This window comes from Necator americanus, chromosome I (genome assembly GCF_031761385.1).
Source record: "Necator americanus strain Aroian chromosome I, whole genome shotgun sequence".
NCBI classification, from domain to species: Eukaryota; Metazoa; Nematoda; class Chromadorea; order Rhabditida; family Ancylostomatidae; genus Necator; species Necator americanus.
Genome location: NC_087371.1, coordinates 16,837,291 through 16,864,274, shown reverse-complemented (window position 1 = coordinate 16,864,274; position 26,984 = coordinate 16,837,291). Strand labels below are relative to the sequence as shown.

General features: G+C 41.9%; 1 protein-coding gene across 5 annotated transcripts; it reads left to right on the top strand.

Moving 5' to 3' along the window:
• Positions 1–25,705, top strand: RB195_005830 (uncharacterized protein; the record flags this gene model as incomplete). Of its 5 annotated transcripts, XM_064178588.1 has the most annotated exons (29): positions 1–50; positions 226–322; positions 383–456; positions 559–710; positions 1,208–1,362; positions 1,780–1,867; positions 2,780–2,890; positions 3,015–3,087; positions 3,150–3,254; positions 3,576–3,641; positions 3,887–3,939; positions 4,297–4,372; positions 4,426–4,442; positions 4,514–4,663; positions 4,722–4,790; positions 11,438–11,594; positions 11,880–11,971; positions 12,410–12,555; positions 12,618–12,752; positions 12,812–12,886; positions 13,117–13,158; positions 13,234–13,290; positions 21,663–21,765; positions 23,888–24,120; positions 24,530–24,614; positions 24,678–24,720; positions 24,847–25,007; positions 25,068–25,231; positions 25,574–25,705. In XM_064178588.1, the coding sequence occupies 29 exons, from the start codon at positions 1–3 to the stop codon at positions 25,703–25,705; spliced, it is 2,961 nt and encodes a 986-aa protein (XP_064035618.1). The 5 variants fall into 5 exon arrangements, with proteins under 5 accessions (XP_064035618.1, XP_064035619.1, XP_064035622.1 ...); XM_064178587.1 differs by having other exon boundaries at positions 4,297–4,442; positions 4,498–4,663; XM_064178586.1 differs by lacking the exons at positions 1–50; positions 11,438–11,594; positions 11,880–11,971; ... (10 more) ...; positions 25,068–25,231; positions 25,574–25,705 and adding exons at positions 5,997–6,147; positions 6,206–6,389; positions 6,662–7,111 and having other exon boundaries at positions 245–322; positions 4,297–4,442; positions 4,498–4,663.
• Between the last annotated feature and the right edge of the window lie 1,279 nt (positions 25,706–26,984).

Sequence of the window (26,984 nt, the reverse complement as noted above, 5' to 3'; positions counted from 1 at the left end):
ATGAATAGTGTTAAAGCGCCGTCTAACTGCACAACAGGTCCATGCAAAACGTAGGCATTTGTTTCTCGATTTCTGTCAACATGCCGTTTGTTTGGTCTTTCTACCGAATTGCTAGTATATCTCACTTTTTTACTTATGTATACTAGCTATGTATTCTTTAAGTGTGTTGAATTATGTCGAATGTTGCTTTGAAGTACGCAGCTTAGTTCTATGTAGATCACTTAGGAAATCTAACGTTCATCCCATGGCTTTGAAACTACCGACGCTTGTTATCGAGCCGGAGGGAACTTTGAAAAAAGTGCCATCGAACACAGATAGTAGGGTATGCCTTAGTACTAAATGCTGAAACAGTAATGAAGCCGTTCGCATTCCATCATTCCAGGTGTCTTTTTTTCTGCCTGATGAACTTCCACCCGAGCCTACTAGTTCTGCTTCACTTGCGCCGCCACAACATTAGTTCGTTATCTTTTTTTTTACAATTTTAAGTTTTTCTTGTTGTGTGTCATTCGTTCATTCACATGTGGATTCGTGTATTTGAAACTCCACTTTTCTTCTAAGCGGCTCATCTCGTGGATCGATATTCGAATCCACAAGTCGTCTCAAAAAACGGGCATCACATATAATATTGGAAGTTCCGGTGGCTCAGTTGAAAAAAATCAATGAAACTGAAGGAGTTGGATCGATTAAGAGGGAATCGAAGCATTTTTGCGGTATGTTCATCATGTTACCATGAAAGGCTTTTCTACGTTGTCGTCCTTGATTTTCTGGACATCAAGAAATGTATCATAAGTGGAATAGGTTAGAAGACGATTTGTATGTTGTGTTTTATGGAGTGGTTTTTTAAGATGAGAAGAGTATTTATGAACCTTTGAACATTCGGCCTACACACTTACAATCTCACCTTAACGTTTCGCTTCTACTGTGTCCGGCATCCCTATCAAAATTATATATATTGTTAGCTAACGCTTATAAATATATCGTTCTATGCATCCATTGAGTGACTTTTGAGGCGCCAGACACCCCTGTAGCTTGATTAGTCGTTGAGTTCACTTGGTAAGGCTTGTAACGCTTTTTGATTTAACTGTCCTGAAACATGACTCAATATTGAGATCAAGTGTGGATAAATTAATAATAGTCTTTAATTACTCAAACCATATGCTTGCGTTGGTTGTTGTTTTTTTCGCTTAAGTTATGATTATCTTTTCAGACAATACTACATTGCATGGTCCTAAGCGTGTGTACTATGGCAAAAAGTTCTCATTTGTGTTCTGGATCGTAATGTTGATGGTCTCATTAGTGTTATTAACACTGCAAGTCGTTACGCTAATATCCATGTACGTTAGCCATCCTACCGTATCTCAGGTGGGCGTGGCTCTTTACCAGATTACTAAGTGGAATTACCAAGTTTTCAAAAATTTCGATAAGCGACCTTATATATAGTAGGGTCAAAACGAAATGAAGCACATACGCAGTTGCGTACGCGTCTTCTCTCGTGGCGCTTCGGTAGGGCGTAGCGGCTAGGAGCGTGGTGAAATCCTTGCTGGCATCACTCATCACTGCAGCTAGCGACGGTCCACGACGCAAATGCACCACAGCTACACTCGTGATTCATGTCGTTTTGACACGCCTATAGCTCAAAATAAGGGTTTTGATCGAACATAGGGATCCAACAAAATAGAGAAAACGAATAAGTTTAATTGAAATGCCTTTAAATCAGAACACGTAGATTCATTGGTTGAAAAACACTCAAAACATATGAGAGAAACTGGGTTTATTAAGGTTTCATTTCTAATCAAAGACGATGGAATTGAGTTCCCGTTGGTTACATTATGCAACTTCAATCCAATAAAAAAGAGCTACATAAGACGTGAGTTTTCTTCCTTCGACTTCTCGGCTTAGTGCGCTTTTGGTTTCTTGAATTGAATTGATTTCTTTGTTTTGCTTTAGCGAGCTAATTGTTGTTGGGTGCTACTTTCATTGTATGGTTATCTAAAAAGTTTGTCGAACCAGAAACTTGGAGCACATTTAAATCATTTATTGTCCTTGGAGAGTATTACTACGGACATTAACATGACGAAGTGATATCTTGAAAGAGTCCCTTAAAGTGAATCACAATAAACTTGGGCAAAGCAACAACGAAGTTCCTGAGTGACAGATCTCAAGGTAGATTCGAAGATCAGTCGATGTTGTTGCAAGCTTCGGCAATATTTTGTCGCAGATAATGAACAGGAGGAATGGAATAAATGAAAAAGAGAGGTCGCTAGCGTTGAGTCAATGTATACGAGTGGAAGCATTTACTTGACAAGAGGTGACAAAGGCTGCTGGGCCTCTACAGGGCGCTAGACCTTGAACGACACAATGTCACAATCGAAAGAAAAAAAAAATGAGCGTCTGGAACTGAATTCGGCTGGTTTCGTAGTGGTGATTTTGGAGATGTGTTATATGGTAGGGAAAATCGGAATGGGAGTATCCGAAAAAATGCCGTAATCCAATTCTGCTAGATTGAGCGAACGCCACTGGCTGAGAAAAAAGCGGTGCTACCACAATCCAAACTGTCGAACTCGACTTCCCTGGAAAGTTCTGCAGAGTTATGCAGCATATTCAGGGTGAACATCTTTCAATATATGTTGGAAATTAAGCCAAATGTGATGTTTTTGAACGATTCTAAATTAAAAAAATTAAGATTTGCCAAAAGAACTTATTCAACATTTTGCTTTTCCTTCGTTTCTTTTCTCGTATATACTACTGCGTTGGGTAAATGTGCGAAGAATAGTTATAGATATAAACAAGACTCATGATTTCTCCGACGATCTTCTTGATTATCTTATGGAGTTCTTGATTGATGCCAACACACTGTACGGTACAGCTGATAGGGCGAATTTGCATGTGGGTAAGTTGTTAGTTGTTTACTTTTTTAACTGCATTTTTTTCAATTTTACCTTCGTATTTGTTTTTATTACCACGAAGAATGCTCTTTTGATCCTTTATAATTTGAGTTATGCATATTATTTTAGGTGAAAAAGCTCTCGAATCGTATCTGATGACACATCCTAACTTTACCGTCCAGGAATTTTTTATGGATGCTGGGTGGGGTGCTATTTCACTCTTCTTTGGCATCAGTTTCTGTGATTCCTAAGAATTGTCCATAGGTTTGAGTGCGAAGAATCTATGATGCTCTGCTCTTTTGGGGGTCGGCAGTTCAGTTGTTGTCAGTACATGACAGCAATGTTGACAAACCTAGGAAAGTGTTACACGTGAGTTTCACTTCGTTTTAGATGTTATTTATTTTGACAGACCATATACCCTATTATATTCGTTGAACTCGGAAGAGCTGTTGAAAACGTGGGATGCCTTTCTGAATGCTTTCGTTCATCTGTTTCTTTTAACTCCTGCTTTCTGGTTTGAGAACTCACTTATATCAATGGTAAGCTACTTCTTCCTCAGCAAAACAACGGTAGATGGTTTGTAGTTTGCTTGATGCAAAAAGAATATCCTTTCATTTCCTCTTCTGAGAAGCTAACACTTTTGAAGAACGGTGCGGAAAATATTTTTGCAGTGATTCTGTGTGTGTTCAGCTTGGATCTGCAGAGCTCCGGGAAAGACTGGATGGAAAAACAGATGGAAGCCGGTGTAACCGCTGGGTAGGTTGCCATGCTAGGCTTTACAGTGTTTTCTTACGTCTACAACTCTTCCAATATATACATCAGCCGATGTACTCTATTGCTGTTTGTTGCTTAATCTTAAAAAAAAATATTGCTAACTGCATCCTTTCAGATGATTGAACAGAACATGTAGCTATAATAACAGTTCTGAATTGTTTTGTTTTATGTAAGATGTCAGCAATATTTACCGAACATCCTTAACTTTTTAATTCGAGATTTTCCAGACTGCAGATAATAACAGATGTGCATCTTGAGGAGCAGTTTGACGGAACTGGTGGTGAGTTGTTATATTGTGAGAAAAATGCATTCCAGTACCTTTTCGTTCACTCTTCACTTTTCTACAACTCTGATCACAGTACTAAAGTTCACATAGTATTTTTTGGCTATTTAAGTAGTTTCACATCTGTTTATGGGTGACTCTTGTCTCTACTCTATTTCTTTGTGATGTTCTCTCCAGCTCTTTTGACCACTTGACCTAGATACTTGTCCTATGTGAAAAAACAAGAACTTTCTCGAGGAAGTCAAGATACAATTTCTGGACAGTTCAAATATTGGAAATTTAAACTTTTAATACTTGCATGAGATTTTGATTCTGATATTCTAACTTACTCTATCGATTACATGTGTTATTAAGACGATGCCGACCCAATATTTTCGGATGATTTTGAAAATGGCTACCGCTACTATGTGCATGCTCCTGCGACAGTACCGTACCTTGTGTCTGAAGGTATCAGTGTTTCTCCAAGTACACGAGTATATTCAGCGATCTCAACGAACAGTGTGAGTTTTCGATACATTAAGAATTTGCAGTCCCTACAACATTTCCCTGCTTCAGTATATTCTGCTCTCAGCTGAACGATGGGGTAACTGCACTTCAAAATGGCCGCATGATTTTGATTCGCAGCTACCGTATTCCGCGGTGAATTGCGATTCGATATGCAAGGCAAAGTTCTTCAATGCAAAGTGCGGATGCAGCCCATTTACCTACGACATCGAGAAATGTATGCTGAAAGGATATTACTGTTGGAATAAGTCTAGAGACAAGTGTTTTTTTTCCAGCATTTTCCCTGTGCACTCCCTTTCAGACCGTACGATGTATTGATGACTATATAAGAAAAACAGTTAACGGTAGGTTATACGGAACATCCTATATAAATAAAGAAGTTCTGAGGTTTCCAGTTTCTTTTAAGTTAGTCACCAGGGTGAGAAAACTGCCTAAGAGAGGATTTGGCTTTTAAAGATAGCGTATTAGTTAAGGGGGCGCGGGCCGGGGCGGGGGGGGCGCGCTGGCGCGCGGGGTGGCTGGGCGTTTTAGGGGCGACGGGCGGGCGGTGATGGGCCGGGCGGCCGGCGGGGCGCCGGTTTGAAAGCGGGGCTGGGGGGGCCCCCCCGGGCGGTGCCCTTGTGTGGTCGCCGGGTTTGCGTGGAGCGACGGGGCGGCCCGGCGCGCGGCCGGGCGGGGGGGGGGGGGGGGGGGGGGGGGGGGCCGGCGCCGGGGGGGCGCGGGCCCCGGCGGGGGCGCCCTTGGCGGGGGGGCGCCGGCCGGGCCGGGGGGGGGCGGGGGGGGGGGGGGGGCGGGGGGGGCGGGGGGGGGTGGCCCCGGGGCGCGGGCGGCGCGTGGCGACGGGGGCGGGAGGCCGGGGCCGGCCCGCCGCGCCCGGGCCCCGCCGCCCGCCGCCGCATGGAAAAAAAAGTATTACGAATTTGACGCTGTTAGTATCTCACTATAGATGACTTACGTGACTTGAGGGGACTTATACTATCACCTGACGTGAATCCCTGCATCTTCTTTGAAGTGTGTCGTCCTTGAGCATAGCTTTCTCCAACCTTCTTAATCTTCAGTAAGAGCTTGCACAGAATCAATTCATTAGTCGCTATTCCATTCCCTGCGAAACTTGACGTTTCGCCTGAATTGCGAATCGATGTCGTGGTCCCCTTTTACCACCTCAGTCCAGAACTTCCAGTTCCGCCCAGGTGGCCTCTTCCAAATTGAATTCAAGAAAATCTTCAGTGCACGTCCAAAAAGACGGTCTGCTAGTCTACTTGTAGTGTGACCGAGGAAGCGAAGAAGATTTTCTCTTCCCACTTTCGACGAGCATATCAGTGCCATGTCGATAGTCTCCACGTGTCATCTGCTGCTACGCCACATCAACTTTTCATAAAGATCTCCGTTGTGGCATACCCTAGGCCAAAAACAACCAAGCAGCTGTTAAGAAGGAAAATGGCAGCTGTTAAGAAGGCTAAGAAGTTTCCTTTCCATGGAGTTCATTTTCGCCAACAGTGTAGATAGACGCTTTTTGTAAGTGATGAGATCTTTGGTTCTGACTTTTCCAGCCTCTGACGAAGGCGGTAAGGCCGAAACGTTAGTTGTTAATGAAGGCCAGAAATCACCAATCTTGGCCAGAAATCAAGTAAATCATTATAAAAGCCACGAATTCAACATGCCAAGGACAGTCGAACATGAACAATACTCAGAGATGTACCAGTAAGCTGTTTTCGAGTGGTAAAGGAAGTTCTTTCTTTGATACAAAAAATCGCCTCAGACGGACCATCCAATTTGTTCGCCACTGTCAACAACATCAGGTTGCACCTAATATTATAGCCAAAAAGCTACTTCACGAGATAAGCGGTGTCTCCAAAGAAAACCGGCAGATACACAGTCGAGCAACAACTCCTGCTTATGGTAATGAAGGGAAGACAGGATCATATGTTCTCGCTGTTGAAGAAGTGTGTATAAAGAACAATGTTGTGAACGTTTTGTGCCGGAACGAATTTGGAGGAGAATAGTAGATGAGGCAAGGTCCATCGTATTCAATCTATTGCTAAATCTAGACTGCCAGAAAAGTTCAGACGATTAGTAGACCATCAACAACATCAGAAGGCTAGTGAACCTAGAGACTTAGAGCCATCTTTGCATGCTGCTGTTAATAACAAAGCACCAAATTGATGTTTCCGTGGTCGGCGATGTATTCATCTCAGCTGATGCACTTTCCGTTTAGGTTCTCGGCCCTAGTTTTGCACATGTGCAATCAACAGGTCCGGAGATATCACGCAAGATCGTGGGCGGCCTCCAATTGGTTCATGATAGGTTGTGGGTGAGAGCAAAAGAAGAAGAGCGAAGAGAAGAAAACGGAATAGCTGAGCGAGTATCATTGCCGCGTACAGTGTATAAACCACTGAACCCCTACCCTACTGTAGACAACAAGTTCCTTGTGTTTGCAACATCAACATACTCCGTTTTGGAGCGTTTCTCGAAAAGACTTATCAATCTCAACCTCGCTGTTGCGCAACGCCGAGGCTTACTTGAGATTCGAAATCTTTGTGTAGCTGAGAAGATCCAGGTTTCCGTTAGTGACAAGGGAGGGGAATTTGTTCTCTTATCACGTGAACTAGACGTAGCGATAACGAGACAACACCTTGGGGATGAAGACGACCGACGAATGAGTTAGAAAACAATATCGCCGTCTAAACAAGGTTTGGATTGAAACAGTTGGAGCAGCAGGGGTACCGAAAAACCTTATTACGCGTCTCAAGAACTTACTTGTATGTCCAGTCCTATACACCTTTATAAGAACCCACAAGCTCTTTGGAAATGGTCTCGCTTTAAATAATCCACATGATTTTGAGGTGAGACCTACCATAAGTAGCATTGGGGGACCCACGGGTAGAATTTTCTGGCTGCTCAACATGATAATAAGTCACTTGCTGAGATGTTTCCCTGCCCATCTAAGTAGCTCAAACAGCTTCCTCAAACAACACCGTACTACGTTTGAACGTGAATGCGTCATAGAGTCTTTTGGCGTTACGTCGTTCTATGCAAACGTTTCAAACGATGTCGCGATGCAGGCTGTTTACGAATCGCTCACGCAGCACCAGATCTCATTATACTTGTACGGGTTGAACATAAAGCAGATCATGACGCTGATGAACGAGTGCCTAAGTTGCTCCATTTTCCGATGGTTGGGACAGTACTACCAACAAATTAGAGTTCTGGCTATGAGACTTTTCAATTTTAAAGATAAAAACAACGACAGCACCCACTCCTGTCGTTGTTTTTATCTTTAAAATTGAAAAGGGCATACTGGACTGCAGAACACTGCTGTGTTGTCGTTACATAGATGATTGTTGCGTCGTCTACCCAAAACAGGCAGAACGTGGGCACGTGCTTCAGTCTTCTCAACCAGCAGTGTCTGCACATTAATTTCACTAGGGCGAAACCAATAGACAACTGGTTAGCTTTCTTTAATGTGCATATCTACTTGGAGTGGGATATGAAAGAATAAGTGGTATAAGAAATCCCGCAGCAAAACCATCTTAATCCACTTTCGTTCAGCGCATCCCAGTAAAATGAAAAAAATCTGTTATAGGCAACATGCACAGGACGGCAGCAAGAGTGGCATCGAGTAGACAGAAAAAAACGTGATCTGTAAATCTGGCCCACAAACTGCAAGTATCCAATGGATACCCTAGTGGAGACTGTGTTGTTCGACAGACATCACATCCCTCGCGAAGACCCATAGTAGTGAATACCCGAGAAAAAAATTGTTCCGTCTGCTTTACATCCGATGATATCTGATGATATGAACGGAGCGATGCGGCTTTACCTACGTCAAGCGGGTCTACAGAACAAAGTGAAGGTTGCATAGCAGCGAGCCTTAAGTGTCAGCTGGTACGGAGCCGTGCATATGACCGACTTTACACAACCCCTAGCTGCGTGGTTTCCCCACAATGCAGAGAGGGAGATTGCACGGAGTGGTGTACCATATCGCGTGCAGGTCGTGTGGTGAAGATTTTATGGAGGAAACGGGACGCCCTTTGTGCATTCGGGTCAAGGAGCATCTAGATGGACTCGCAAAATCTAAGCTTTCTATCTCATTCGGAGCCGTAGAATAAATATGTCATCAAGACTCTAATAATAGAGGTGGAAGTTACGATATTATCTTTCGAGTCCGAGATCATATCTTGCAAAACACTAGAGACGTTTTGGATAGATTCCAAAAGTCCAAAAATGAACAGAAAAGATGAGTGCATTGCGATAACAAGCGAACTAGCCCTATATCAAGACCTGCGCGGGCCGTCAGGTCCCTATAAATCCTTGTGATTCATACCTGTGATACGTGGTGGTCTGATACGTTACCATATTGTACAAATGGGGTAAGGACTATCCGATGTGTTGTTTGTTGAAAACGCTTATCCTTTGAATGCTTTCTGTAGATGATGAGGCGCTGGAGACGATAAATTACTGATTGATGGCTTTGTCTTTTCCGGGCTCTGACAAGGCTATAACGCCGACACATTAGCTGTTAATAAAGATCATTACCAGTCTTAACTACAGCTCAAGCAAACCAATATAAAAGCCACGAGTTCAACATGCCAAGATTCAAGAACGGTCGAACATGGACAATACTGTAGAGTGCTGCCGATGTAGTGCTGTCGAAGTCTCCGATCCGTACATCTTGATAGGGCAAATAGCGGATAGGTGGACTTGCAGCTTGACTTAGCCAGCGATGGGAGTCTACCACATACGCTTCGTCAAGGAGTTGAATGCAGAACAGGCGTCAGGACATCTATGTCGTATATCACTCTCACAGCTGCCGTTGCTCCTCAGCATACAGTCTAAGTAGCAGAAATCGTCTACGACTTCGATCTGCTGCCCGTCTCCATTGATTTCGGTTGAAGGTCTCGAAGAGAAACACATTTACTTGCATTTATCAGGGGCGTAGACGTAGCTCATAGGCTGCAGCCAGCTTCGATACAAGGTTGGCAATATACTATACTACAGATTGAAGTTTCATACTGCTTTCCGCGAATGTCGCAATCGTTAGGGTACTCGAGATCGGTCAAGGTGCGCCCGGATGATATCGTTACGACACCGATCTACTGTTCTTCGCATTCTTGCCACTGCCCCTTGTCTTACTCCAGTTGCCACTTCATACAATGTTGTACATCCGGTTGGTGCTGCTCCATCGGCGCGGAGGCATGGTGGCTGGGCACTCTCGGCGATGTGCGACGGTGTTCGAACTGCAGGTTTGTTCCCTGATTTATGTTATCAAGAATATCGAGAAGACGAGCCCGGTCAAAAGTGGACTCGAAGTCCAAAAAGACTGACTACATTGGCTTTGAATACCTCTGCCACATTTCGATCACTCTTCCGACGATGAACACCTGGTCAGTCGTAAATCGGTCAGGACGAAAGCCAGCTTGCTCGTCGCGTTCCTTTGCGTATACTGGATAGTAAAAGGCCGCTCCACACTCCCTTTTCCGATTCAGTAGGGAAACTGAGAGTGATCGCAAATAGTGAGCTACAGCTGTATTTGTGGTGAGATCCAACATCGTCAATTTCATGGCACGCAGTGTTTACAAACCGTAACTGTAACAACAAACGTATATCAGGGATGCTGCGGCAAGTCGGCAACTTGTCGCGGAAGGCAGAGGAAAGTAAAGCGTTGCGCCTTAACGACAATAGTCGAACAAGATCTGTGAGAGACGAATCTTAAGATATGAAATTCTCCAATAGTCAGATTTCTTTACCAACTTTTCCGAGGAAAAATTGATACAACTTGTCGGCTATCAAATGGATACAAGAGCCAGGATTGTTAACACGCTTTATTACGGCTAACGTTTCAGCAAGTCGTCTCCGTCATAATCTGGAAAGTCAAGTTATTTGTAGCCTCGCATTTGCCTCATCCAGAACAACTCATCATTCCATAAGCTACTACATCCAGAACCGAAACCAAAAGAGCTCAAATCGTTGTACTTAAATAAAGACCCGTGTTGTCGTGATGTTAGTGGAGCATCCGCTATAATAGCTAGGAAGCGACCCTCATATGAATTAGTGGTCTTGATAGAATTGATCACGGCTATGGCGTTTATGCGCGAGAGGTCCAAAAATACGCGTTTTCCTGAAATTCTGTGAGCCACTATTTTGGGTTTGTATGATAGGATCGCTCCGTTCTGCGCAGCTGCCACGATCCCATCGTACGAACCTGAAATTGTGGCTTACAGCACTTTGGATGCGTTTTGGATAAACGCTAGAAGTCCAAAATTGAATAGAAAAGAAGAGTGCGTAGCTGTGACCAACGAGCTGGCTCTGAATCAAGACCTTTGTGGGTTTCATCTACGGGTTCATGTGCGGGTCATATTCTAATTAGTATCAGCGGAGGTCCGCCAACATCACGGCAGCGCGGCTACTTGTGTAAGCGCAATGATTTGTGTGGTTTGGTTGTAGTTGGTTTGGTTTTGGATGTAGTATCTTATAGAATGAATTGTTCTGGATGAGACATTTGAGAGGATATGTTACAAATGATTTGACTTTCCAGGTTCTGACGAAACGTTAGCCGTAATGAAGTGTGTTAACAATTTTGGCACTTTCTTAAATTCGATAATGGACAAGTTGCAATCTTTACAGCAACCTTCAAGGAAGGTCGAGCTTTAACGCTTCTGAAAAACAGATGTTTTTGGCTTTCGTTCTTTCGAAAGAGCAGGAAGCAGTGCATAACTCTAACACAGCAGGGTGATCGAAATCGTAAATGCTATTCAACTGAGGCAATCAAAGATCGAAAATCAGCAGTTAATATAGAACTAGAAATCCTGATAAATTGGAGAAAAGAAAGCAAGTTACCTACTCTTTTCAATTTACCTACTCCTTTCAATTTAATTCATAAAAAAAACCATGATGCGCGAACCACAGACCAGCTGCTGTTTTATTGCTTCCTATTGTGCCTGTAGCCTCTTCCCATAGATTTACATGAGTACATATTTTGATTGTTTTTTAGGTGTCGCCTATTACGATATTCCGAGATGCAGTGAGTGTCAGGTTGAATGTGACAGCGTTGTATATCATGCTTACAACTCATATGGTCATGGATTCAGCAATGGTGCCTTGAAATGGCTGAGTAAGAAGAATAGTTCTTGGAGCATACCACACATGAAGTAGGTACATATTTCAACATTGAATTCTACACAAAAGTGCTGCTTCTAGCAGCGAAAAAGTCCCTTACTTCACATATGTTCTGCTGCATAGGACAGTACTTGAAAAAAGTCAGTGGTTGGGTTTGTTATGCAAGATCTTCTTACCGGTTAAGATTTTACCGCTACGAAGGCTTCCAAGCTACATTCTTTGCTTTTTCTTCTTGTATCCTTCTCTTTATGTTCACTAAGGCGTACTGTTTGCAACGATCGTACCTGATAGAAGGTGTTATTATAGATCTGTTTCAGAGCAAATTTCCTCACAATAAATGTGTTTTTTCGTGATATGTCATATACGGAGTATATGCAAGTTCAAGGAACTACTCTGACTGAGACTCTTAGTAAGCTACTTTCTTTGCTTTTGCTTGTTTTTTTTGTATGTTATGGGTTTTTGTTTTTGTTTTTTTTTTTCAACTGGTAAAAATTGCTGTGGATAACAGTGCTTTCTGCACCTGTGTTATAATTTGTTTTTGAGTTTTTCTGTTTGTTAGCTAGAAATGAGTATTGCTTGTTTTCCTTTCAATTTCTCGTTTAACGTTACCAACGTCACTGATGATCCTTTAACACCGCTACGATATTTGGAAGGGTTCTTTTTTGGAAGTCTTTTTTCTACGAAAAAATCTGTTGAAGGCAAGTGAATTCAGGCAGTATTCGACTTCAACTATTAATATTTACATATTTTTAGTAGTTATATTCACCGCAAAAGGGCAGTCGCATTTTCTATCGCTTTATGAAATCGCTGATTACTATTCGTACTTAACATGTCTAAATGTTTCTAGGTGATATTGGTGGAAACATGGGGCTATTCCTAGGAATGAGTGTTATAACAGTGATTGAAGTGGTAATGTATTTTTCGAAGATTGGTTGGATCACGATTTCTAAGAAGAGAAGGAATTATATGTACCAAAAAAAGGCTAATGAGAAGGTTACTCTAAAAGTATTTGATTTCTTCATTTTCACATACTACGAAGTTTGCATGTTTTGTAGGAACATGAGAAACAACTGGAGGAAACAGTAAATGGATTCAGATTATTCCGATCTCGCAAGTATGCAAACGACATGAGCCATACAAGAGCTCGAATTCGAGCGTTGACCGATAAAGTGTCATCTGAGAACGATGCAGTAAGCTTGATTGACCTGTAGTAGGTGATAGCAGCTGCTGCCTAGTAGTTCCATTTCAGGAGAGCAAATCAACTTCAGAGAGGGAAAGCGATGCGACGGATCGAAGGTCACGATTTTTCAATGAAAACACTGAAGTTGGTTTTGTCCTGCAAAATTGTAAAACATTAAGAACAAGATTAATTAGATAAAAATATGCTTTTTGAACCAATTCTCTATACTCGACGAGTTATCGCCGGAATTTGGAACTGAAATGCGCTACAGTTGCTTTACGCAGATCAGCAGTTGTTGCGCTGAACCTCATAGCGCATGAAATTTCATTTTTCGAACTTAGTTTCTTACCATTTTTGCTAACGATATTTTTCAGTCATACTACAGCGACAATCCAGAAAGGAATCGAAACAGCGTTGTATGTTACTCGTTTTCCTTTTTCAGGTTGATTTCAGTACCTTGGTTACCAAAATTTATGCTATTTTCTTGTTAGGTAGAGCTAAAGATCAATCTGCGGGATCTGGAACATGTGAACAACGGATATATGCAGGTACAGACGAATTATCGAACAAGGCCTAGATCAAGCACTGCTCCTACTTATCCATGTTTCACTGTTGGAGAAGAGGAGTAGATCTATTAGTGAGATCACCAGTCTGCCTGCATGCTTTGCATGTGAATTTTTGTCGAGACTATGTGATTTCACGTACAGAAATGTGTTTTAGTAGTATAATTGCACTTGAACAATTGGTATGAGGATGTATAAAGTGATTAAGAATGGAGTACAATACCATGCATGAACACTGGAAAACATACGGAGAGTGACGGTGGGGCACCGTCGGCCACTGTCGCTCGCCCTTATCTTGTCACAAAATGCAGATCACAGTTTATAACAAATGAAAAACAATTTATTCACCATTAGACTCCTTTCTTTGAGATCTATCCAAAACTGGCATATTGTGGGGAAGGGAGCAAAATGGCGTCGACTATTCGCCAAGAGGTAGCTAAAGTAATTGCAACCTGGCATAGCATGAGGTTATGGTTCAAGAATTGTTCAAGATCTCGAACTTTTCTTCTTGGATTTCCTTTGGATAGATCTTCTTGCTCTCTTATAGCAGCGTCTTTGTAACCTTCTTCAGATAGGAGGAGGATGGGATTTTCGGCTACATTTTGTGCAACTACTTCGATACTGCACCAATTATTTTAGAGAAATTTGAGTTCGCTATTCATTTCGAGTAGAATGACATCATTTTCGAAACTTTTTTTTTCTCTTCCAAAGCTTTTCTTTTCTTTGGAATTCCGCGGCGCGGCTATTATCGCTCATCAACCAGTGTTGGTGTATTGCAGCAGTGGCAATCACTGCTGTAGCGTTGGAAGGACAACATTACCTGGATGTCGTATATTTGTGTTGTAAACAACTTTCGAATCAATGTTTTCCAAATTAAATATTATAGAACCGAATTAAAGACTAAGAATAGTTGAATTCCAACGAAGATGAAGTGCTTAACGTGATTATAATATTATCTAGTTAGACTGAAGTCCGGCTAAAGCCGGACTTCAGGCTTTTTTTACTGTTCGTTCGCTCGCCTTCATCGATCAATGAGAAATAACAGTAGCGACATTTTTTTCTTATAAAATGAGAATTGCTTTTTTCTATCAACTCTTCCTTCAATTCTTTTAACCCGAAAATTTAAGCATAGATGAAAGATTTTGCCTAAACGCTCAGTTCTATATTTGGAGAATATGTTTCTCTCAAACCTTCACAATTTGGAAACATCATTTGAAGTAGTTCGATTTTTCTCCGTTCTCAGCTATTAGCAAAGAATGATGTGCTAACATGAAGAAGTGAATATCGCTATCACAGTGACAAAAATTACGTCCTACGTCAGATCGCGTCAGTTGTTGGCTACTATTTGCTGCATTTAAGCAGCCGTTCGTACGTGCGCTTCCTTTTTTTTGAAGAAAGGATGTTAGCAGCATCAAGAGACATGCTGGGAAGTGGATATCCGAAGGAACCGTAGAAAGCACTCTACCGCGTTGGGACTCCCGCGCACCAATCGGACGCAGTGGAACCCATTTCTCCCACTTTATGGCTTCCCGGCACCATTCCGACTCCGTGGGACCTGTCCCACCCAATTTTACAGCTATCTGGCTCTGAGGCACGAATTCGACGCAGTAGGACCCGTCTCACCCAATTTTACCGCGCTGGGACTTCAGCGCACCAAACCGACGCCATGGTATCTATGTCTCCCCCTCTTTTTGGAATTTCATGACTGAGACACACACATACACAGACGCACACACGTGACAGAATGCGCCCGTTATTATACAGCATCATACTTTGCAAATTTGGAAGTATACATTCACATAAAAGTTTATCTACCTTCACTAATATGTGAGAGAAACTAATTTGCTTTTTCAAAGACAACATACATATTTGCATAGATTTGGACAGTGGTGAAGAGGTAGAGTGATCACCTATCAGGTACATGGCGATGGCTCGGCACCTCACCGGTGCAGAGTTTTGCATCATTATGGAGTATTTTGTCACACACACAAATATATATATATATATATATTCAGTATAGATATAGGATATATATATATATATATATTATATATATATATATATATATATATATATATATATATATATATATGCCAGTATAGGATATAGGAGCGAACACCACAGAAAGTCTGAATGTTCGGCTAAAGCCGGACTTCAGACTTTCTGTGGTGTTCGCTCCGCTAGCCATCACTGGTTAAAGAAAATAAATTAATAATAGCAACATTTTCTGTAAAATTTAGGCTTAAGATCCACTTTGTAAACGCGTCAGTTCTACATTTGGAGAACGTTCAGACTTCACCTTTAAGCACTATTTCGATACCAATGTAATATAGACACGACTTGGAATCATTACTCAAAGTATAGGATTCCCTTTTGTTTCCCTCAACGGTTATCGCAGAATGATGTTTCACATAAAATGAAGTGAATGACATCATCGTACTGATAAAGATAGCGTTCCACATCAGATCATGTAAACAGTTGGCTACTAAATAAGCAGCAGTTGGCACTCATGTTTCCATTTTCTGAAGAACGGAGGAGTCGTAGAGGTGAAAAGCAACGCGGAAAGTTGATACGACTATGAAGCGTTTGCAACGTCCAATTTACTTTTCGCGACATGCACTCGAAGTTACTGTGCGATATTTCTACACCGCGACACAGCAATTCGACGCCGCGGGACCCGTCGCACTCCTTTCTATAGCTGTCTGGCGTCCGGCTAAAGCCGGACTTCAGACTTTCTGTGGCGTTCGCTTCGCTCCCCTTCACTGACCAACTCAGATCAATATTAGTGCCCTTTTTCTATGAAATTAAACTTGTGTATCTCTAACAATCTTTCTTCATTTTTTTTTAAATTATAAATAAAGGGAAAAGATTTCATAGTTTTCTTTCAGATTTACATTTGGAGAATATTCAAACTTCAGCTTCAAACACTCCGTCGATACCAATATAATGCAGACACAATTTGAAAGTTATACTCGAAATTTGAGTTTCCCTCCTGTTTCCCTCCAAGGGCTATCAAAGAATGATGCTTTGGCATAAAATGACGTGAAAGACATGACCCTACTGACAAAGATAACGTTCCACGTCAGATCACATAAACATCTTGCTACTATTTAAGTCGTATGAAACGATGAAACTATGAAACGTCTGCAACCATCTATCTTTTGCGTCATGCATGCAAAGTTATTGCGCACCAATCCGACGCCACGGGACCCGTCGCACTCTCCGTATTATAGCAATCTGGCGCCGGCGCACGATTCCGACGCTGGTGGACCCGTCTTACACCATTTTATGGCGTTCTGGTGCCGGCACACCAATCCGACGCCGGTGGACCCGTCTTACACCATTTTATGGCGTTCTGGTGCCGGCACACCAATCCGACGCCGGTGGACCCGTCGCACCCGCTCCTACAGGTATCAGGTGCCGGTGGACCCGTCGCACCCCCTTCTATAGGTTTCTGGCGCCTGTGGACCCGTCGCCCCTCATTTTATAGCTTTCTTGCGTCGAGAAACCAATTCGAAGCCGGTGGACCCGTCGCACCCCCCTTTTTGAATTTCGTGACTGACACATACACAGACACACACACAGAATAAGCCCGTTATTATATACCAGTCTGAACGTCCGGCTAAAGCCGGACTTCAGACTTTCGGTGGTGCTCGCTTCGCTCCCCTTCACTAATCAAAGAAAATTAACAGCAGTGGCATTTTCTGTAAAATTGGACTTGTGTATCTCCAACAATCTTTCTTCCTTTTTTATATTATAACTAAAAGCGAAAGATTTCATAGTCTTCTTTCTCAATGCGTCAGTTCTACATTTGGAGAACACTCAAACTTCAGCTTCAAACACTCCATACCAATATATTGCAGACAAAGTTTAAAAGTACCACGCGAAATATGGGTTTTCCTCCTGTTTTCCCTCCACAATTATCAAAGAATGATGTTATGGCATAAAATGACTGGAAAGATATCGTCCTACTGATAAAGATAACGTTCCACGTCAGATCACATAAACATCTTGCTACTATTTAAGCAGCCGTTTGCATGCGGGTTTCTGCTTTCTGAGAACGGCATGCTACCAAGTTGAGGCGAACGAAGAAGGAAATAGACACGTGGAGGAGTCGTAAAGGTGAAAAGCAAAGCGCCCAGTCGCCACGGCTTTGAAACGGCTGCAACCATCTATCTTTTGCTTCACGCACACGAAGTTATTGCGCTCCAATGACCGGGTCCACCGACGCCGGTGGATCCGTCCCACCTCATATTATGGCTATCTGGCGCCGGTGGACCCATCGCACCCCTTCTATGGGTATCTGGCGCCGGTGGACCCGTCGCACCCTCTTCTGTGGGTATCTGGCGCCGGCGCACCAATCCGACACCGCAGGTGTGTGTGTGTGTGTGTGTGTGTGTGTGTGTGTGTGTGTGTGTGTGTGTGTGTGTGTGTGTGTGTGTGTGTGTGTGTGTGTGTGTGTGTGTGTGTGTGTGTGTGTGTGTGTGTGTGTGTGTGTGTGTGTGTGTGTGTGTGTGTGTGTGTGTGTGTGTGTGTGTGTGTGTGTGTGTGTGTGTGTGTGTGTGTGTGTGTGTGTGTGTGTGTGTGTGTGTGTGTGTGTGTGTGTGTGTGTGTGTGTGTGTGTGTGTGTGTGTGTGTGTGTGTGTGTGTGTGTGTGTGTGTGTGTGTGTGTGTGTGTGTGTGTGTGTGTGTGTGTGTGTGTGTGTGTGTGTGTGTGTGTGTGTGTGTGTGTGTGTGTGTGTGTGTGTGTGTGTGTGTGTGTGTGTGTGTGTGTGTGTGTGTGTGTGTGTGTGTGTGTGTGTGTGTGTGTGTGTGTGTGTGTGTGTGTGTGTGTGTGTGTGTGTGTGTGTGTGTGTGTGTGTGTGTGTGTGTGTGTGTGTGTGTGTGTGTGTGTGTGTGTGTGTGTGTGTGTGTGTGTGTGTGTGTGTGTGTGTGTGTGTGTGTGTGTGTGTGTGTGTGTGTGTGTGTGTGTGTGTGTGTGTGTGTGTGTGTGTGTGTGTGTGTGTGTGTGTGTGTGTGTGTGTGTGTGTGTGTGTGTGTGTGTGTGTGTGTGTGTGTGTGTGTGTGTGTGTGTGTGTGTGTGTGTGTGTGTGTGTGTGTGTGTGTGTGTGTGTGTGTGTGTGTGTGTGTGTGTGTGTGTGTGTGTGTGTGTGTGTGTGTGTGTGTGTGTGTGTGTGTGTGTGTGTGTGTGTGTGTGTGTGTGTGTGTGTGTGTGTGTGTGTGTATGTGTGTGTATGTGTGTGTGTGTGTGTGTGTGTGTGTGTGTGTGTGTGTGTGTGTGTGTGTGTGTGTGTGTGTGTGTGTGTGTGTGATGTCTGTGTGTGGTGTGTGTGTGTGTGAACCATTGCAATGCACCTGATAGGCGAGCGCTCTACCTTTTCACCACTGTGCAAAGTTCTTTTGGTATCTACGTTCGCTTCGATGAGTCAAATCAGTTCCTCTCATATGTTAGTGAGAGTAAATAAACTTTTATGTGAATGTATACTATCAAAATTGCAAACTATCATGCTGTAGAATAACGGGCTTATTCTGTCATGTATGTGCGTCTGTGTATGTGAGTGTCTCAGTCAAGAAATTCCAGAAAGAGAGGGAATACTATGGCGTCGGTTTGGTGCGCTTGAACCACAACGTGTACTACGACGTCGAATCCGTATCCCGGAGCCAGATAGCTGTAAAATGGGTTGGGGCGGGTCCCACGGGGTTGAAATGGTGCGCCGGTGCCAGAAAGCTAGAGGGGGAGGACGGGTTCCATTGCGTCGGAGTGCGCGGGAGCTCCAACGCAGTAGAATGGGTTTCCATGGTTCCTTCGCATATCTATTTCCCAGCATGTCTCCCTAACGCTGTTGTCATCCTTTTTCAAAAGGAGGTAACACACGTGTAAACGACTGCTTAAAACCAATACATAGTAGCCAACAGTTTACGCGATCTGACGTAGAACGTTATTTTTATCACTACAATAGTGATATTCATGTCATTCCATGATAGCACATCATTCTTGCTAATAGCTGAGAACGGAGCAGACTCATAATTCGAATAATGTTTCAAATTGTGGAGGTTTGAGGGAAACATAGACAGGAAATCAAGCTGGATTGCTCTCCAAATATAGAACTGAGAGTTTAAGGAAGAACCACAAAATCACTCATCTATACTTAAGTCTTCGGGTTAAAAAAAATGGATAAAGCTTTGATAAAAAAGCAATTCTAATTTCCCAAAAAATGTCGCTACTGCTATTTCTTATTGGTCGGTGAGAACGAGTGGAGCGAAGATCGAAATAAGCCTGAAGTCCGGCTTTAGCCGGACGTTCAGGCTGATATATATATATATATATATATATATATATATATATCTGCCAGGTAATACGTTTTTTTTCAGGTTGTTTTTTTTGTATTATAGGTACAATTCTAAAAATGATCATCTCCTCTCTCTTCTTGACTTCTTATTCAGTAGTGTTGTTAATTAAGAATTGATTCTATGTACGAATACTTCACGTAAAAATGAGCTACTCAGCAGTCGGTAATAGATCCAACATTGTGGGAAGAACAGCCGCTAAGAAGTGTTCCATTTTTTTCTTCCTTACACATATTTCTAGTGTTTGAAAAAGATTAATTCATAACTTGTTCGAAACATCACAATGCACCGTCTACGTAATGCTGATTTTCCACGCGTGCAATGGGCCAGCCCTTGGAAAAGCGGAAGAATTGTAAGAGGTAGGAAAACAACCGGAGGGCGGAATCTCACAGAAAATAAACAGTTTCGAATCGTTTTGAATACGAACAAGTACGACCGAAGTTCGTGGACTAGAATAGTGCACTCTGAATATTCCACTTTTCCTCCTTTACCTTCCATCTCTTCTTCTACTTTGCATCCCACCACTTAATCTCCAGAATAGTGTTCAAATAGAAGGAACCTAAACAGAACTCTTAAGACACGCAATGTACTTCAGTTTTGCTTTAGATGGATTTTCTTAATCCCTAATAGCATCATCTTTTCATCTACTACTACACCTGTACCATTTCAAATTCTTTTTGTTCTAATGCATGTTGCCACTGTCAGATTCAAAAAAAAAAAGCTGTTGTACACCGCCGAGTCTAGGCCGATGTCCAAAACCTGGTTTGTGTTTCCGCGGAATTATATGCTTGTACAGCAAAGTTCTTCATTTTATGTTCTCCGCAAACCTTGTACGAAGAAGTACCGTTCGTCTTCAGTTTCGGAGCCAATTTTTCGTTGCACTGCTCAAGCATTGGAGCTTAGATAGCAGTCCATTTTCCATATGTATTACGCATGATTTCAAATTAATCAAATAAGCCCAAGCATGTTCACATGGGTGCGGTAAAAAAACATATGTGCTCTGTTTTTTTCTTTTGCGCTTTGCGATAATCCCTGGATAAACAGCACCAAGAAATCTTGCATGATCTTTTGCATCATTTACTTCTCTATTCCTTGTTCCTTGTTAGTTGACCATTAGCAAGATCGTAGGTAGACCACTAGAAACAGATAACTGATAAGGGTGCAGTCGCCGATTTCACGGTCATCTTTCTGCGCTTAATGCAGTCACGTCACACTTCATATAATTCGACTGAATCGGTCAATTACACCCTTAATTTGTTGATACCAGATCATCAGCTATCCTTGTAACGGTGAGATACATTTTGACCCCATTCACACGGGGCTATTCGCGATGAAATCAGCTCGTCGCACAGGTGAACGATTATAAAACAGAAACTTTGACTAAAAGGAAGCCAAGGATTTTATGCGCAATAGAATTTCAAGTGTTCTGGGATATTTCTCCTTGTATAGGGTGTCCCAAAATTTACGTAAGATTCGAATTAAACAAAACAGTTCTTTAGTAACATTTTTTTTAAATTGGAATATAAATTGCATAGGATAAGGTTGTGTATGGAATAGCACATAGGGCAAATGACCTCCATTTCTGTGCAAGGATGTGGGCTTGATGACATAGTTCTTTGACCTCAGATAACCTCATAGAAATAAAAAGAAGTCCAATGATGTCAAACCACATGATCTAGGGACCAATTCTGATCACCGAGAGAGTACTCGACCAAGAGATCTCTAACGCAGCAATTGGATTATTTCTAGGGGCTGTATGACATGTAGCACCGTCCTGTTGAAACTTCCCACACATCCATTTCATCCAATTTAGGCATTAAGAACTCTGGTATCATATCGCGATATGGACTACCAGTTACAGTAACTGCTTGACCAGCCTCATTTTCAAAAAAGTATCCCAGGAAAGCCATTAGAGGTCATTTGCCCGATGTGCTATTCAATACATAACCTTCCTACGTATTTTGTTTTTCAATAAAAAAGTACAATTGAAAAAACTGTTTTCGATTTAGGTCAATTCTTGCGCAAATATTAGGACACCCTACACATTCTTCTACTCGGGGAAGAAGAAACTTGTCTACTCGCGAAAAGCCATCTTCAAGCACTTCACGATCAGTTAGTTTTTGTTTGAATGTTGTTGCATGTTTGAAAGAGAGTTCGATATAGAGCGATATTTGCGGGGGAAAATCGCGACCGATTGGTCAGAGGGTCAACCAAAATGCTTGATCCTCACTGCTCGGGTCGCGCGGTCCTCAGCTGGTTATCTTCTGAACTTTAATATTGAGGTGTCGTATACCTTTCCAGTATTTATTCCATTTATCCCACTCTTGACCTCGGATTAATGTTTAACTCTGGGACAGCTACTTCGTAGTATATATATATATATATATATATATATATATATATATATATATATATATATATATATATATATATATATATATATATATATATATACTCAGGTAAGGCTGCTCGCAGAGTTAAGAGGTGGCGCTTCGGCGAAAATGAGGGGAACTGCGTCAGGACATAATACCTGCCCGCCTATTAAGTCAAGTAAGTTAGCCGATTCATTTGTACTGAAGCAACACAAGATGAAATAAAATTGAATCTGAACCCAGGTGTCTGCGAGAACTCTTTAAAGTAACTAAAGATTAAGTTTGTTTGGTGGTTATTGAGCGCACTGTTTTGAATAGTCAATAATGACCAAACCGTAGAGCCGCTAAACCGCGCGGCTCTGAACTCTGCGAGCAGCCTAATCGTTCGTTTAAATCTGTTTGAAGTAGAAATAGAATGAACTACTTAATCTTCAATTACTTTAAAGCGTTCTCGCAGACACCTGGGTTCAGATTCAATTTTATTTCATCTTGTGTTGCTTCAGTACAAATGAATCTGCTAACTTACTTGACTTAATAGGCGGGCAGGTATTATGTCCTGACGCAGTTCCCCTCATTTTCGCCGAAGCCTTGAATACACCCCTGCCAAAAATTCTCGATCGTCTGTGAGAGTTCGCGCAGAATCCGTCCATTCGTTGTTGCTCCAAGTCTTGCGAGAATTAGCGTCTCGCTTGAACTGACTATCAACACCGAGTGACCCGAGTACCTCAGGTCAACAATGTCAGTTCAGAGCAACGAAATGGAGTGTTGTTACCAAAGATTCCATGCACCCTCGGAGTATTTGACCTATTCGGGTTGGAAATTGGCAGTGTACTGGACGTGACCTGGGTAATATATAATATAATATATAACTGTGAAATTTTTATAGTCCAAAAGGTATACTCGAATGCCTACTTGCGTTTGGCACAATCAGAGTCATCGCAGGCAGATTAGCAATTAGATTCGTATACGGGCAAGTGAATATTTGTCACAAACACTAGTGCTTCGAGCTCTCTAAGGTTCAAGGAAATTAACATAGTTTAGTGTAGCGGGCTGCCTTCACTAGTTTTCTAAAAGAACACGTCCATCCTCGATGTGAATAACTTTGGTGTTGTGACACCAATCTTCGTCTGGTAATTGGTCGTAAGATCTGGTTGGTACCTGAATTTGGTAACGCGTGACAACAGTTCGGCTTAATACCAAGCGTTAATACAAGAATTGGCAACATATGGAGGTTGCGATGGAGCTCGTAGGCTAGAGTGTTCGCTGTTCCAAAGTAAGTGCGGTGGCACTAGAAATATCATTGCATAAGAAGTTGTGGAAGAGTTGTAGAGCTATAGCCTTGAGAAAGACTGCTTGGCTCATTTTCCCGCGAGGTCAGGATTTCTTACAAGATTTTGTGGTCACATACTTCCTTGTTCAATGTAATTGGTTAATTTTGCTAGCAGTAGTAGTATGTCACTAACAAAACAATATCGGAGGTCTACCAAGAATCCGAGAAAAAATCTAAAAATAAGTTAGGAAAAAAAAACCGAGTTTTCCTGTAGCAATGTAACATTTCCTTAAGACGATTGCGTTTTGCGATCAGTACATATGAATTAATGCAAAATGAAATTCGTACGGGGACTTCGGGCCCGCCTTTTCCCCGTCCATCAAAGCGTGAACTGTTCCACCCGCTCCGCCGTTATTCACACCAAGTTCAAGTTGTCTCCGTAACTCATCAAGGTCATGTGGATCATTTTCATTCTTATATGTAGAGGTGGGAGACGTAAATTGTCATATATACACTTCACCTTAATCTGCCTTACTTTTGGGTTCGGTCAATTATAGATGTACAATGACAATAATTCAATAATTTCTTTCAGCTGCTACATTAGAGAGGACCAATGATTCCGAAAGAAACTCGCTCAAATCAGTTTCGGGACCTTCACTTCCATGGTCGGATAATTTAGTAAAACTTGAGAAAATGTCGATTGAAAAAGTCACTAAAGAACAAGAACAGATACTGATCCGGAGTAATATTCCCCCAAATATGTGGCCATATGTGAACATTACTGCCGTTGTTGAACGTTGGGAACGAAAGAGGAACGCTACCGATGTGAGTGTTTATCATAGTGATTGAAGTTTCATTACAAATTAGATAAGCAGAATATTCTGAAAAGCCTTTTTTATATTTCTGTTGTTGTATTGACTCATGATTATGAATAGGATGAGGATGAGTTTATTCTCCTTTTACTTAATTTTTCCACGTCTCTTAAAGAATAGCAGTTATTTTGTCTTGTATTTCTTAATTTTTGTGTTCATGTATGGTTTCATATGTTTCCTTCAAACTTGCACTTCCGTAGCAGCTCAACAGACATTCTTTTATCCCATTGAAAATCACTCATATTGATTAGATTATGTGCGTGAATTATGGGAGTTTGTTGGAAAGCTATTTATTTACTTGTTTATTTCATTTCTCTCTTTTTTCACTAAATCGTTTCTCTTAAAATAACGTATACTTTTAGGGAGGTGTGATCTTAGACGAGGATGTGAATGATGATTTTGATGATGATAACGACGATCCATCGCTAAATAAAATGCACAACGATGGTAAGAAAACGACAATCATAATTTCTACGGAGGCTGGTTTAAAGCTCTACCAACATTGGACAGATCAAGCAGTTTCTGGTTTAATGGCAGCATTTGCGACAAACAAGTTAGTTCGTTGCAAAAAAATTACAGAAGTAAACAGATAACTCTAAAAAAGTAGGTTTTAGTTAGTACCACTTTTTCTAAAGGATATGCGTTAGTTTCATACTACTTCACTTCGTCGACATTTTAGATTAAAAAATGTCGGAGAAGCTGAAGAACTTGCCCACAAGCAATGCAACAAGGACGCTATGAATGTGAAACAACATGCGATATGTGTCGTTAGATTGTTGCAAGCGGAAGAAAAATATCAGCAATGGCTGAAAAAGCTTGAAAAAAAGGCTGGAGAAGATGGTAAGACAACGTTGTGAACAAGTAGAATCCCTAACCCATACAAATATCAATAATATTCAGGAAAAATCAGGCTACCAAAGGAAAATTTGAATGTGATTGGGCAGTCGAGACTGCAACGATTGAATAGGCTTGAGACGCTTCTTCGAAGCTTCGGTGCTAAAAATCGTGAAATTTCAAGACAACGACTCCGTAATTCCTCTTTAGGAGTGGAAAAACTCATCAACGTTTGTTCTTTCTACGCTTCAAGTAGATTCGACTTTAAAATAAATGAAACTGAAAATATGATTAGACATTTTCTTTGTGTCGTATGTGGAACAGTGAATTTTGTTAAATTAATATACTTCCTGTTTCCTTCTTTAAATCGTCTGAAAGGTGAGGGAATTATGAGGGAATGCAACTAAACGCTGTTTTTTGGAGACTTGAACTTCAACAGCATTAATATGACCGATGGATTCGTAGTAAAAATGTGACTTATGACGGTTGAAATAAACCATAAAATTTGCAATATAACAGCCATGTCATTTTGTCGTTACTCAGGAACAGTATAATATTACATGATGTTTCAGGGACGTTATTCAACTGCAAATAGTTGGGTGGGTGGATTCAGAATGCGTGCCAAACGCTCTATCAGTTCACGTCAACTGTTGAAAGTTAAACCGGTTACAAAAGATCGATATGATTTGGCAAATGGTATATGACAGTTTTCCATTGTTGAGCAATTCTTTGAGGTAGCAGTTATTATTTTAGTAGAAGCAATATCGCCCTTTGGTAAGATCGCAAGAAGTCTTTTACGAGATATACGAAAATTAAAGAATAAACGGCACCAGGATTTCAAACAGTGAGTCGCTTTATAGCTTTTGATTTATGTATTGAAGATTCAAATAAGTGAGGCAATTTTGCAGATTCAAAATAAATAGAACTTTATGAGAATTCACCTGCCTTTGTGTCTCTTTTATGTATCTTCTTTAATCATCATGGTATGTAATAATTATCATGATCATGATCATGATATATCATCATCATGATCATGATATATAATAACGCGCTTAGTCCGTGTGTGTGTGTGTGTGTGTGTGTGTGTGTGTGTGTGTGTGTGTGTGTGTGTGTGTGTGTGTGTGTGTGTGTGTGTGTGTGTGTGTGTGTGTGTGTGTGTGTGTGTGTGTGTGTGTGTGTGTGTGTGTGTGTGTGTGTGTGTGTGTGTGTGAGGGGGGGGGGGGGGGGGGGGGGCGGGGGGGCGGGGGGGGGGGGGGTAGGGGTAAAATAGAAAGAGAAAGGGAGGGGGGGGGGGGGGGGGGGGGGGGGGGGGGGGGGCAGTAATGAAGGTGTGTGTGCGTCCCGGTGTGATATAGGGTGTGCGGGTCCACCGCGCCAGACACCGTAAGGTTGTGCGTCGGTCCCTGCCAGATACTATGGGGGGTCCGATGTGTCACCGGGAAATAGAAGGAGGGGGTGTGTGCAAATTGCTATAATATGGGGTGCGACGGATCCAACGGCGTCGGTGAATCCGATTAGTGCTGCGCAATAACTTAGTGTGCATGACGCAAAAGATAGATGGTTACAACCGAATGAGCGCTTTGCTTTTCACCTTTACGACTCCTCCGTGTGTCTATTTCCTTCTTCGTTCGCCTCAAGTTGGTAGCATGCCGTTCTGAGAAAGTGGAAACACGCATGCAAACGGCTGCTTAAATAGTAGCAAGATGTTCATGTGATCTGACGTGGAACGTTATCTTTATCAGGAGGATGATGTCTTTCACGTAATTTTATGTTAAAACATCATTCTGTGATATGTATTGGAGAAATCAGGAGGAAAACAAATATTTCGCGTAATACTTTTAAACTTTGTCTAGAATATATTGGTGTGGAGTGTTTGAAGCTGAAGTTCGAATGTTCTCCAAATGTAGAACTGACGCGTTGTGAAGAAGACTATGAAATCTTTCGCTTTTAGTTATAATATAAAAAGGAAGAAAGACAATTGGA